We start from the raw sequence: 12,874 nt of genomic DNA, 5'->3' as shown, positions 1-12,874 counted from the left end.
TAAATTCAGGGTGTGGGGGTTTTTTAATATGTTTTGGGATTTTTTGGGGGTTTGGGGGGTTTTTTTGGGTTTTTTTTGGTTTTTTTTTTTGTTTGGGGATCTTGTTTGGTTGGTTTTTGTTTGTTTTTTTGGGTTTTTGTTTTGGGGCTTTGTTGTTGTTTTAATGTGAATTGTCATAGCATGTATCCGTCAAAACTGCAAAGGATTCGGAATATGAAGTCTGCTTAAATGTTGCAAAATACTATTAGTCTGTAGCTGAGTTTCTTCCTGGACAAAGAGGTTTCTGGAGTTATTATATTGGTTTAATTTCTATGCTTTGTCTCACAAGATCCAAGCAGCTTTACCCTTGCAGAAGGCTCTCTCCCAAGAGATCTATGTTAAAGCATCCAAGTTCTGTTTTTTTTCCTAGCACCCTCAGTTATACACATTAACTTGCCTCTAATGGGACCTCTGCAAATATTTGCTAATAATGGAGACTGAAACCTCTAAAAAGGGTGTATTTCATCATGCATTGGCAACATGTAAATAGGCTGCTCTTATTAATATGCCTGAACTGTTTGCATGCTGAAAAAAGGAGTTCTTCAATGCTGCTTGCAGGTCCATTTAATATGTAACTTTAGGCTTAGATTAGAAAATCAATACCATAAAGTCCTTCAAGACTTGTACTTCTAATAAATACTCTTATAAAATGCTATACCATGACACTGACAGAAAACTTTCTCTGATATGGCATAAACTGTTAGCTGTAAGCATGTTTGCTATCAGTTTATATGCAAATTTTATAAATTGACTGAAACTAATTTTGAACACAACACAACCTATAATGTAAAGACTGTATTAGTTTCTCCAACAAGTTCATATTTGACTGATGCAGTGAGCTCCTTAAGCCAAATCTGCTTTCAGGCATCTTCAAAGTTACTTCTTTCCTTGCTAGACAACAAGATCTGGATTTTCTTGAAGCAGAAGAGCTATCTTTTTTTTCAAAAGAAAAAAATCTAGAAGAAGTAGTACATTTGTTGAAACAAACCTCCATCACAGATGTTTGCTCTGTGTACAGAATAGGTAAGTATGACTTTTACTCCTTTTCACTGCACAAGATACACGTGTAGTCCCTATATCCCTGGTATAATATTTTTTCAATGAGATTCCATAATTTGCACCTATTTTGAAATACCTTGGTATTCAATTGGATCTTTGATATGGCATGTAAAAATCCTTTATATTATCTTCGTTATTTTTCTGCTGTTTCAAGACTTTTCCCAGAAAAGCATTTGCAAATCTTCTTTTGTCCTTTTTTTTTTTCTGAGTGAATTTAAACAGCAGGCTTTTAAAAACTCTTACTGAGCTGAACAGATCTGCAAGCTTTTACATGACTGAATTATAAATTATAATTTCACATGGCTGCATTGTAAAAGGCAGTATGTTCACCCAAACACTGCAGGATTTTCGTCTTGGGAAAGTAGCACAGCATAATAATTATTGACAGCTAATGCAAACACACACCTCTTCATGCTTGATTTAATTTTCAAAGGTATAGAAAAGTAGCAAAATCTAGTCATATAAACATAATTTCTGATAGAGATGTTATTTCTCTGTGCTTTGCATAAGCAATTGGGGTAACTGGGGTTTTACCTTTATAGACTTACTGTAAGGCAGGGTAATGCAATAGTCTTGCTGAACTGAACAGAGGTAGCAACTTCTTACTCCACCACAGGCTGTTGATGATGCATATCCTTGTCAAATGTCTAAAAAAGTTTTATCTCCATTAGTGCCATCCTGAGAGCCAGGCCTGTAGGCTCCAGTTTGAGAGGAGCCAGTGTGTAGGTTTGAGTTGGGTGTGTTGGTTTAATTCTGCAAATCTGTGTGTATGTGTGAGCAATAACTAAGGCATGTCAGACCTGCCCTGGCAGTGTGCAAAATGCCTCCCCATCTCACCTCCTGAACTCAAATGAAAAGCCTGGGAACAAAAGCTCAAACCTCTAAGGTACTAAAGCAGTGTCATGGACTTAATGGATGTACTGCTATTTTTGCTGTTGTGCATTTTTCACCACATCTCCTCCCTAATCTTTTTAAGTACCACCTTCTTTTATGTCCTCCCCAGCTCATAGTACCATCTTTACCACTTTTCTCTTAAACAGCTCAATTGATCCACATAATTTATCCAGAGGAAGCATTTTCAATATTCACTTGATATTTTGTTGTATGATCTGAGTAAATGGATTTTCAATTCCTTCCTTCTACATTAATCTACTGAGAAGTATTTACTTATGAGCACTTCCCTGATTAGATATTCAGAGAATTAAGTTACAACTACTGTAAACATCTGTGGCTTTCATCCACCAAAGTCAGGAAAGCATTTATAAAAAGGAGATCCAGAAGTAAACAGTCAGTGAGAGGTCATTCTCAAAGGCTAGTAAAGTAGCTTTCCATCAGCTTAAATAGAGCTTAAATAGGTCTGTGAGCCTCTGCTTTTGTATATATCCCTCATAACCTCAGTACCGCTTCTGTTGCATCAAGTGTATGAAAGATGGTGAAAATATTCCTGAAATGCAGCATGACAGCTGAAATACCTTGACAAATATCTGCTACACAAAATAGTAATTCGTAAATGCTCTACAGATATGCAGTGTTTAAATGTAAAGCCAGATCTGTAGTCATAATGTCTACAGAATTAAGAGCAATCTTTTAAAATCAGACTGATATTTTTTCACCCACCTGCTATTGGAATGGCCACAAAAGTCTGACACTTATCTACACAAGCAACCCTAAATAATTTCCCTTCCCACCCCCTCCCCATTACCCTGGGAGTGACACTAAAAATATTAAGGGCTCCTTGTTATCTCATTTTATGAGCTGGTTGGAGAATGATCATCTTTGCTGCCCACTTGCATTTTAATGCAGCAGAAATGCTTCCCTCATGCAGGACAGGTTGGCTTTAATTCTGAATGTGATATGTTCCCCACCTTACTGAGCAGAGGTAGCTGCATGATGATAGCCATGTAGAAGCAGTGAATTGTGTCAGCCAGAGGGTAAGTCCCTGTTAGTTTTGGGTCAAACTTAGAATATTTCTTTTCTTCCAAATTTCTGGGACATCTCAAGTTCTTCTGACATAAAGAATTATCAACTAAATATAGCCTAATTTTAGGAGATTTAAAACTGAAAAATAACCAAGTCACTATAGCTAACATGATTTTTTTATTTCCTACAGATGCATTAGAAGAACCTGAATTTCATAAAGCTCATGAATGTGGTAATACTTCATACACATAAATTTTTACATAAAATTAATGAGACTTCTGGTATTTTTTGGTGTATTTGCCAGCTATTCTCCTTCTAATGTCTCTTCAAATGTCAATTTTCTTTTCCCATTGTTTGCTTCCTGAGATTTTGCTTTAACCCTTTCTCACTAGGTTTTCAGTAGGACATTGTGGGTTTTCACTGGTATCAGATGCCTTTCTCAGAACTTACTATCCAACTGCAAATTTTAAGACTTTTACTGATGTGACACATGCATGCACCACCTCCCAGCCCCTCCACATTGTTAATCAAGGCAAAATACTGTTTATGGGGCACGTGGCAACTGCTGAGTTTGAATTCCTGCAGATTTTTTTGTGTCTGCTTGAAAACTTCGTCCCAGAAATAGATTTCCCAAAGGAAATATTTTGTTGAGGATGCAGAATTATTTCCCTTTGGCATTTTGTTGCTAAGCTGTCACTATCATTATTCATATTGTATTACATTTTCCTAAACAACATTTTTATATTTATGATTCTGCTGCGGTTTCAGAAATGAGATTCTAAGGGAATTGAGTTCTAAATCTGTAGCTTCAACAAGCTCCTGTTGATCTGCAGCTGGAAGTTTAAGAACTGACTGACTGTATACTCCATCCCTAATCCCCGTCCTATTAACTGGGCTGGGAAACAGTGGGAGGACTAAGAATTGATGGAGTATCTGTCTTTACTATACTCGAGAGGTATTCAACAATGTTGTCACTAGGAGAATTTAGATCAATGGCCACATCAGTTGCCACAAATTGGTAATTTTGTGAAAGATAATCTGTGCCAGCAGAGAATCAGGGCTGAGGATTGATAGAAGAAATCCTAATAAACAATACACAGGCCTGTCTGGCTGTACCTGGACAGAACAGAACCTTTGCAGACAGCCCCAAGCACCCATGTGAGACTTCACCAGCTCAAGTAGCACAGTCTTACTCCCTGCCCTGGCTAAGCTGCCTTAGCATGCTGTCAGGGCCCAGGCATACCCTTACTCTACTCGAATGGTTGAATTCCCACTTCCTTCACACCTTAAGTCCAGCCAGCATCCATGTCCTGACTTTGGGCCCTTTATCCAGCCTCCACTTCAGACCTTGGGTCGTCCTTGATTTTCTTCTGCTTACTAGCTAGTCTGAATTGTATTTCTGTGGCAGGTCTCTTGCTCATGTACACATGGCGAGAACAGAAAACATACACTGAGTGTACTTTTTGAGTATACACAGACAAAATGCAGTTTGAATTAATCCTGGACTTCAGCTGGATCAGCCCTGGGCCTGACTAGACAAGTGTACTCATCACTAACCTGCTTACATGTGGCAAGTTTATTCTCACTCCTCCAGTCTCCCACACTTCATCCTTCTTGATATCTTTTTACACCTTTGGCTTGTTTCCTACACATACTGTTAAGAAATCACAGTATGTTTACATAATGTTCTTGTAACTTCTTTTGTAACTTTTGTGATCTTCACTGACAAATGTTGTAGTTGGTCTATCAAAGATCTTTGTGTGCATTCATACAGGAAGTTGTGATCTGTAATTTATTTTTAAATTTCAGATATCCCATGCTCACCTTCTAGCACGGGATCCACTAGCAAGAATGGCAAGATAGAAGAATTGCTGAAGAACTTCAAGAATTTGGAGGCTTCTCAAGCTGACGAGCCAACTGCTGAAGGGAAGGAATCTGCTGGCTCTTCAAAGACTGAAATATTTCTTCTATCTGAAGGGCCTTGTTTCCACATATGTCAAGATGATGTTCAAGCATCTGACATCTTTGAGCCATTGTTACTCTTCTTAAATAGGAAAGAGTATGAGAGTAGCTTCCAAAGCCTGTATGATTCCTCTTATTCTTTTACCAATTGCATGTTTTATGGATTTTCAGAAGAAGAAGACCTGGTTAGTTTTTTAAGATTAGCAAGGGAAGCAGCAAAGAAAGCAGGCCTGTCCTGGGCACTAGCAAGGCTGTGCTTTCTCTTAGGCAGGCTCAGTGTTAAAAAGCTGAAGCTTTCCCAAGCTCGAGTGTATTTTGAGGAGGCATTGAGAGCAGTAGCTGGAGAGTTTAATGATTTGTACTTTGTGATGGCTCTTTATACAAATCTAACAGTCATCTACTTGACCCAGAAGAACAAAGAGAAGTGTACTCATGTTTTTGACAAGGCTGCATCTCTTCTCATGGGAATTCCCAACTACATTTGCAGTGCTGACCTGGAGGCAGATATACTGAAGTATGCTCTGAAGAGGACAATTTTGAGCCAGAACAAACATGCAGAGGCAAGGGCATGCTTTCTACTGGCAAAACATTACAGTGCATGCAAACAACACCAAGAAGCACTGCCATTCTTGGAAAGATTTCAGCTGTTGCTCAATGACCTGGGCTTACAAAACACTTTATCCAACAACTGTTACTTCAAACTAGCAGAGTCCTACCATGAAAAGTGTTTGCCACACATCGTATTAAGCTGTATAAAAGTTACCTCTTGCCAGAGCACCAATAACTTAATGGATTCCCTGAAAAGGATTGATTTAGTCATCAAAAATGCTCCCAGAGTAGATGGCCTGAGAAAACTCGGGCAAATACTCCCATCCCAAATTGCACCTTACCTCATACAAGCACTTTCTTCTGTGTTTACAAATGAGCAGGAAGGACTGTGCAGCACTCTCTATCTTAGCTTAGCAAAGCTCTACAGCCACCACAAACAGTATGGAAAAGCCATTGCTTACATGATGAAAGCACTGGGCTCTGCTTCTGCTAAGCCAGAGGAAACTATTAACTATTTGGTTTCGCTTGCTTGGCTGTACATTCTTTACAAGCAATATGATGTGGCTTTAGCCATTTTAAATGCTGTTGTATGCTCTGCATGGAGCAATCCCCAGCAACTCGGCATCGCTTATAACATGCTGGCCATTGCTTTGAAAAGGACAAACAACACAAAAGAAGCTGCTGAGAGCTACTACAAAGCACTGCGTCTTTCAGAAGAGACTGAGATGACCCACAACCAAGCCATAGCCCTGGCTAATTTTGGGGCACTCTGCCTGCATGCAGCAGCCAGCAAGCTGGCAGAACATTATTTCATCAGGGCAGTTAAGCTATTCTCCAAGCTTCCAGTTATGGAATGTGGTCAAGACTTTATCCAAGTCCTCCTTCAGCTGGGATATTATTATGTTGGTGGAACTGAAAAAGAGAAAGGAAGGTTTTATTATGAATGGGCTTTTTTAGTTGCCATGGAGATGAGTCATCTGGAGAGTGAGTATATCTTTTATAAGTTACAAAATGTACCCTGTTTGGGAATGTTGCTGATACAGGTATATTAGATCTGTATTTAGAAGCTGCATATCTTTGTTATTCTTCCTACCATGATTAAGGCAGCTTTTGCAGGGAAGGTGACTCTGTTACTGTTTTCTTTTGGAAATAAAGTTTGAAGTAACCTCTAGCCTTTGTTAACTTAGGGTTGAACAAAATGGCAGTGGGATATTCTTTTTATGATTTCTATATTTTTCATTGTCTCTGCTGTAATTTGTGAAACAGTGAGAATGAATAATTTTAAAATTAATTAACTTTCATTTTAAAACAGAGATTCATGTTCGTATTTCCAATCTATTATCTTAGGCCAACTACAAGCAATTAAACTTCTGTGTCAGTTCTACACTACAGTTGTTCCCAATGAGACTCAATGTGTCATCTACAATGAATATCAACTATCTTTAGCTAGAAAGATGTCCAACAAAGTTCTGGAGGGACAGATTTTGGAAACCACTAGTCAGCTCTATTTGTCTTTAGGAACAGAGAGGTAAGACACGCTGAATGACTTTTATTTTCATTCTGATTTTAACTTTTCCATCTTGCAAAGGATCTCAATTTGTGCAAAAGCTGACTATGACTGATTTTTTTTTTTTTTTTTTTTGTTTTTCCCCTCTGCTTTGGTAATACGCTTTATCAGAGTTGAAGACTCCAGTGCTAATGGAGAATTTTCTTGTTTCTTTTTAAGTAACTGTAATCTCTCAAGGGAGACAAGATGTTCTGGAGGGATTAGCACCACTTCAAGAACCAATTTATTTTTAAAATCGATGTAAATACATTTTAAACCTATTATATGTTATACAGCTCTTGATGATTGCTACATCAGGTGATTCATTTGCAATGATTTGTCCAAGACTTTTTTTTTTTTAAGACACTAAAGGACATATTCCAAACAGTTCAGGCGTTAAATTGCCTCTATGTAAGTGTTGCTCTTCGAGGAAAGGCTTTTTTTTCCCAAACTTATGTAAGTACGAAGCCAATGTTCAAACCTGCATAGTGTTACTCTTCAGCAATTCCTATATTGCTCTTATTTTCTAAATAACAATTTTTTTGCTCCAATCTGTTGAAATAACATACTGCACAAGTTAAATTATAGTAACAAGTGCTGAGGAGACTAAGTTTTCTCTAAGAGTATTTGAAGTGTTTTTTAAGGCTGTTTTGTCTGATTTTTTTCTTGGTGTACTTCAAGCAGTTATTTAGATTCAGATATTTTCAAGCATGCCTCAGTAAGGATGCAAAAAATATTCTCAGTGATGGAAAGAGAACAGATGCCTATTCTAGCATCTAGCACCCAGTGGCTGTAGTCTGAGTATCTAACATGCTTAGAAGGTCACCCAATTTATTTTGCTTTGTTACTGCTTTTTAATGATATAGTTGGTGACTGTCCTTTGGAGAGACTGAAGACAAAGAAATTGGTTAAGATTTCAAGCTGCCTGGAATTTGCAGAAAGATTTCAGTAGCTGGAGAAGCTGTATGCGTGCTTGTAGTACATGGAATTTTTATATCCCAGGAGCCTGGCTCCCAGATGTTGACTGTGTAACCTTAGCATGCTACCAGATAATAGCACAGTATCACAGTATTCTGTGATTTATTTTTTTTTCCCCCCCTCAGATGAGATCTTGTAAACAACTAAAATCTTGATAGTTTGAAATACAAAGTGGGGTATTACTTTTAGATTTGTTTTGGTTCTCTCTGGAGGCCTAAGTAGCTGTTCTGAAGTTGCACTGTGTAAGGGTTCTCTGTGATGGTCGCGTTATATTTTAATATATTTGTGTCTTGTGCTCAGAAGAAAATGCATTGGGTCAAGGTGATGGGAGTCCAGCATAAGATGGAGAAAGATTTAATGAGTCTGGGGTTTCTATGTCTGGTATAAAGCACCATAACATCAATAAATCTGATAATTTAAGTGTTGCTAGAACTGATCATGACATGTCCCATTCTCTTCTGCCCTACCACTCTCCTCCCAGTTTTTCCTGCTTCTTTCAATAATTTCTGATTAGTCTGAATTGCACTTAACTCAGATGCATAGATTATTAAAAAAAATATTAGATGCAATTTCTTTCTGAAGTTTTTAGGAAAAATCCATAAATGGTAGAAGAGTAAAAGATGAGGAAAGACTTTTCTACTTCTCACAAGTTTGAGGTAGAGGAAGGACACATCTAAACTATCTTGAAATAATATACAATATAACATGATAAATTGTATGGATAACATAACTACATATATATAATGTTATATATATAACATATTTTTATAATATATAATAATATAATAGCTAACAATCTAACAAGAAACATAGATTAAAAAAAAGGAAGAAGACTGAGTTCTCTAGTTACCAGTGTAATATAGCTGAGAAATTATAATTGTGCACTAAATAGGGGAAACAGAATGTGTCTCATATTAACATAAGGCTTTTCTCACTGAAGAAAACCATTTGCAATTCTGAAGAAACCCCTTTGTGGTCAGCACTTTTCCCTGTTTCAGGGCCTACAGGTCAGCTCTGGAATATACCAAAAGAAGCCTTGGAATATTTATAGATCTCCAGAAAAAAGAGAAGGAGGCATATGCTTGGCTACGGGCAGGAAAGATATATTATGTTCTGAGGCAGAATGAGCTGGTGGATCTTTATATTCAGGTATGTTGTCAACCCTTCCAGGCATGCACATGGTGTCAGTGTTGTGCAGGTGGCATGGTAAGAGTAAGTAATTAGATACAAAAATTCCACAGACTTTGCCAGTTGATGTTCTGAACATATAGTGACATCACTGATGTAATGCTCAGCAGCTGATAGGAAAGTCTCAGCATTTTCCACTGATGCTCCATTTTAATCTGTTGCTTGACTCTGGAAGGATTTTGGGCAGTGACCTTTCTTACTGCCTGTTAATTCTATATGTTTCTTCATCACCATTTACCAGCTCTGAAGCACCACAGGGTTGTCTTAGGGGTGTCTTTTCAGCTGTGAGAGCAGAGACACATATCTTGCACACCTCTGTGCTTAAGTAGAAAGAAGGATTTGTTTTAATTGAATGCAATTTGAAAACCAAGGAAGACAAAGCCAGAGCAAGATGCTTAACCTGGACTTATGTAAAAAACACATTTTCATGACTATTTTTTCTATCAATAACTGAGAATCCTGGTATTCTTGCTTTGCATGCTTTTTTATTAAATCCTTTTTGCTAACAAGGCATGTACTTATCCATGAGAATAGAATAGTAGACCTGCATTTATTTACAGAAATCAGTTCACAGGCTTTTAAATCTGCAGTTAGCAATATCCAACTTGCACTTTGAATGTATTTCTATGATATGTTTGATCTAATTCAAATTTAGTATGTGGCAGCTATCAAATACACTGTTGTTTTCAGGGTGTCATGTGCTGAAAAAGGTAGCAAGATACTATTGCCAGAAAAAGGGAAGCCTGGACTTTTTTCTTCTTCAGCTACTGCCACTGGCTTAAAGACAGGGTACCAAAAAAGAGCATGTTTGCATCAAATATAGCCTTTCTTGTCATTTTAATAGGAGAGATCTTTTTTTCAATTGCTAATATTTTCAATTGCTAATTTTTTTTTTACCATGGAATAACCAAGATTCAATTTCTTTCTTTCCTTCCCCATTCCTTGTTTTCTTTTCAGGTTGCTCAGGATGCTGCTCTTTGCACTGGAGATCCAAATTTAGGAATGGAATTGTTTGAAGCTGCTGGAGACATATTTTTCAATGGTACTTGGGAAAAGGAGAAAGCAGTGACTTTCTACAGGGTTTGTGCAGTTTTTCTGCTGCATTGATAGTTATGTACCTCCTACCATAGCAGGTATTTTACAAATGCTGAACCAAAAGCTGAACCTCTCAGCAAACTGTCTATAACCTATTGCAGCTGCGTATTTGTCATGGTTTTAGTAGATATCACCTCTTTCAAATCCTCTTCTGGTTCCAAGAACCATTCTAAGCAAAGAGCAAAATGAAACCAGAAATTACTTGATTTGACATAAATGAGATCCTGTCAGCGCACATCTTGGGATTCAGCCATACCTAAGCTGATGCTGTGTGTTTCAGGACAGGGCTCTCCCACTTGCTGTTCAGACTGGCAACGAAACCACTGAACTCAGATTATGCAATAAGTTGGTGGAATTGCTGATGAATCTGAAGATTTATGAGGAAAGTCTGGAATATGCAAGAGTAGCTCTCGTCCTCAGTGTAAATTTAGGTAAGAACAATTTCCATTATAGCTGAGTATGAGCAATACCTCTAAAAACACAGCAGAACTCTGAAGTTTTCTTCCATTGCATCTAGTCAGTTCTTGCCAGGATTTCATAGCACTACTATAATTACTGGTTTTTTCCTCTATTCAAGAATGAGCAATTTATTACTTCCTCTTCTAATTTAGGATCAAATGGAAAACCTTTGGTAGAGCATAGAATTAAACCTGGAATTTAATGTCCAAACTGAGTGTGCTTCTAACAGCTAAGATACAATACTCATGAATAATATTGTCCTAAGAGGCTTTTGAGTGTGCCAAATACTTTCAGATTTGCTCCTAGCATTGATAGTCAACCAACATAAGATGGAAAAATCAAAAATGATAGGTCTAGTATCAAAATTACTATTCTTCAAGTTTGGGAGCTGTTCAACTGATTAGCAACCTTCCTAACCCTCTGTAAAAGCACGGATAGGTCACTTTGATCAGTCTGAAAATAATATTTTTGTCATAATGTTTCATGTAAAATACATATTGGGATGGACAAGGGAGTCTTTATTCCCATTAACTTTCTTTAATTTCTTTCATAATAATCTCTTTGTATTCTTTGTAAGTATGCAGTGTGTGTATATATATTTTATTATATATATATACATATACACACATGAGAGATGAATGTAGTTATTTCTTAAAATCCCAGACACTTTCAAATCCTACAGCAGGAAATTCAGAAATTCCATAGGATTTTTCTTGCAGGGCAGGTTTTGACCATGTATCTCTTAAGCAAAACTGATTTTATTCAATAAAAGCTCAGCAAATTCAATATAGAAATTTTTTTAAAGTAGCATAGATTTGAGTACTTTGTCTCTTTGTTTTTATCCTGACTCATATGTTATCTCATTAGGAAATCAGCTAAATGAAAGAATAGCTTACCATCGTCTGGCAGCCATCCATCACCATTTGGGTCACTGTGAACTAGCTGAACACTTCTATTTAAAGGCCTTGTCCCTCTGCTCCTCTCCTCTGGAGTTTGAGGAGGAAACACTCTATTATGTCAAGGTGTACTCAATCTTAGGAGATATTATATTCTATGACCTTAAGGTAAGAAATGTTAATAACTTCTGTAGCAAAATTTTATACCAAGTAATATTTCATAGAATCAGATTTTGCCATGTTCTGGTTCTGTGTGTTTGGAATGTAAACAGTAAAGTGGGCAAACTGAAGCTCAGAATCTGTATCATTCTTGTTAGATACTTACAAACCTGAGCTCTGCCGTCCTCTTGCACTGGCTGTACTAGATTTGAGCCTCTTATTTCAGGACCCCTTTGATGCAGCTGGCTATTACCACTTGGCACTTGCTGCTGCCATGGAGCTGGGCAATAAAAAAGCTCAGCTGAAGATTTACACCAGGCTTGCTGTGATCTACCATAACTTCCTCGTGGATCGGGAAATGTCTCTCTTCTGTTACCAAAAGGCAAGAACCTTTGCAACAGAGCTGAATGTTAGGAGAATAAATTTAGCTCCTGATCAGTGTTACAAGAGTTCATAACCATTTTTGGAAAAGGCAGACTAACTACTCCAGAAGTACCTGAGGAAATACTGCACTGGCTTTGTAGGAGGATGCAGACTTCATTCAATGACTCATTATCCGTGTGCTGTAAGCTGGAGCTCATCATCCCAGACTAAATTACCAGTTTATATGACAGTGAACTACATTTCATTGTCTTTAAGATACATAATCTTGTACTTGTTGTTTAAGGATCAGTCTGTAAATCAAAACTCAACAGTCTTCTTTTTTTACATTTTTCTTTGCTGTATCTTTCTGCCTTGCTGGATATTGGAAAATGATTAATGCATAGATGTAATGAAAAATATCTAATAAAGTATTACAGAAGAAAACCCATTCAACATGAATTGTGGCTTCCTTTGCCTGACCTAGCTTTATTACTTTTTTTGACATCAAGTAAATGCATCTGCACAAGCATGTTAGGTAGGGTTGAGAAATGGTTTTACCCAGTTCCCCAGACATTGCCCCTTTTTTCTGTCAAATGCACCTACTGCAGTACTTATGGGGACCATTTAAGCTTTATCTTATAATTCAAGAAAACTCACATAC

The 12,874-nt window shown here is 37.4% G+C and overlaps 1 protein-coding gene across 2 annotated transcripts in view; it reads left to right on the top strand.

Moving 5' to 3' along the window:
* Positions 1-12,672, top strand: part of SH3TC1 (SH3 domain and tetratricopeptide repeats 1) — a 29,537-nt gene extending 16,865 nt beyond the window's left edge. The window contains exons 10-18 of one of the 2 annotated variants that reach the window (XM_048305056.1): positions 935-1,062; positions 3,209-3,250; positions 4,828-6,513; positions 6,877-7,057; positions 9,052-9,202; positions 10,199-10,321; positions 10,617-10,767; positions 11,663-11,859; positions 12,077-12,672. In XM_048305056.1, the coding sequence (XP_048161013.1) occupies positions 935-1,062; positions 3,209-3,250; positions 4,828-6,513; positions 6,877-7,057; positions 9,052-9,202; positions 10,199-10,321; positions 10,617-10,767; positions 11,663-11,859; positions 12,077-12,307 (2,890 nt within the window). In that variant the 3' untranslated portion in view covers positions 12,308-12,672. Of the gene's footprint in view, positions 1-934; positions 1,063-3,208; positions 3,251-4,827; positions 6,514-6,876; positions 7,058-9,051; positions 9,203-10,198; positions 10,322-10,616; positions 10,768-11,662; positions 11,860-12,076 lie in introns of those variants that run through there. The other variant, XM_048305057.1, reaches the window with a different exon arrangement.
* The last annotated feature ends 202 nt before the right edge of the window (positions 12,673-12,874 follow it).

The sequence above is a fragment of the Corvus hawaiiensis genome, chromosome 5 (assembly GCF_020740725.1).
Source record: "Corvus hawaiiensis isolate bCorHaw1 chromosome 5, bCorHaw1.pri.cur, whole genome shotgun sequence".
NCBI classification, from domain to species: domain Eukaryota; kingdom Metazoa; phylum Chordata; class Aves; order Passeriformes; family Corvidae; genus Corvus; species Corvus hawaiiensis.
The sequence above is the reverse complement of the archived record's forward strand: the minus strand, read 5'-3'. Positions and strand labels throughout refer to the sequence as shown.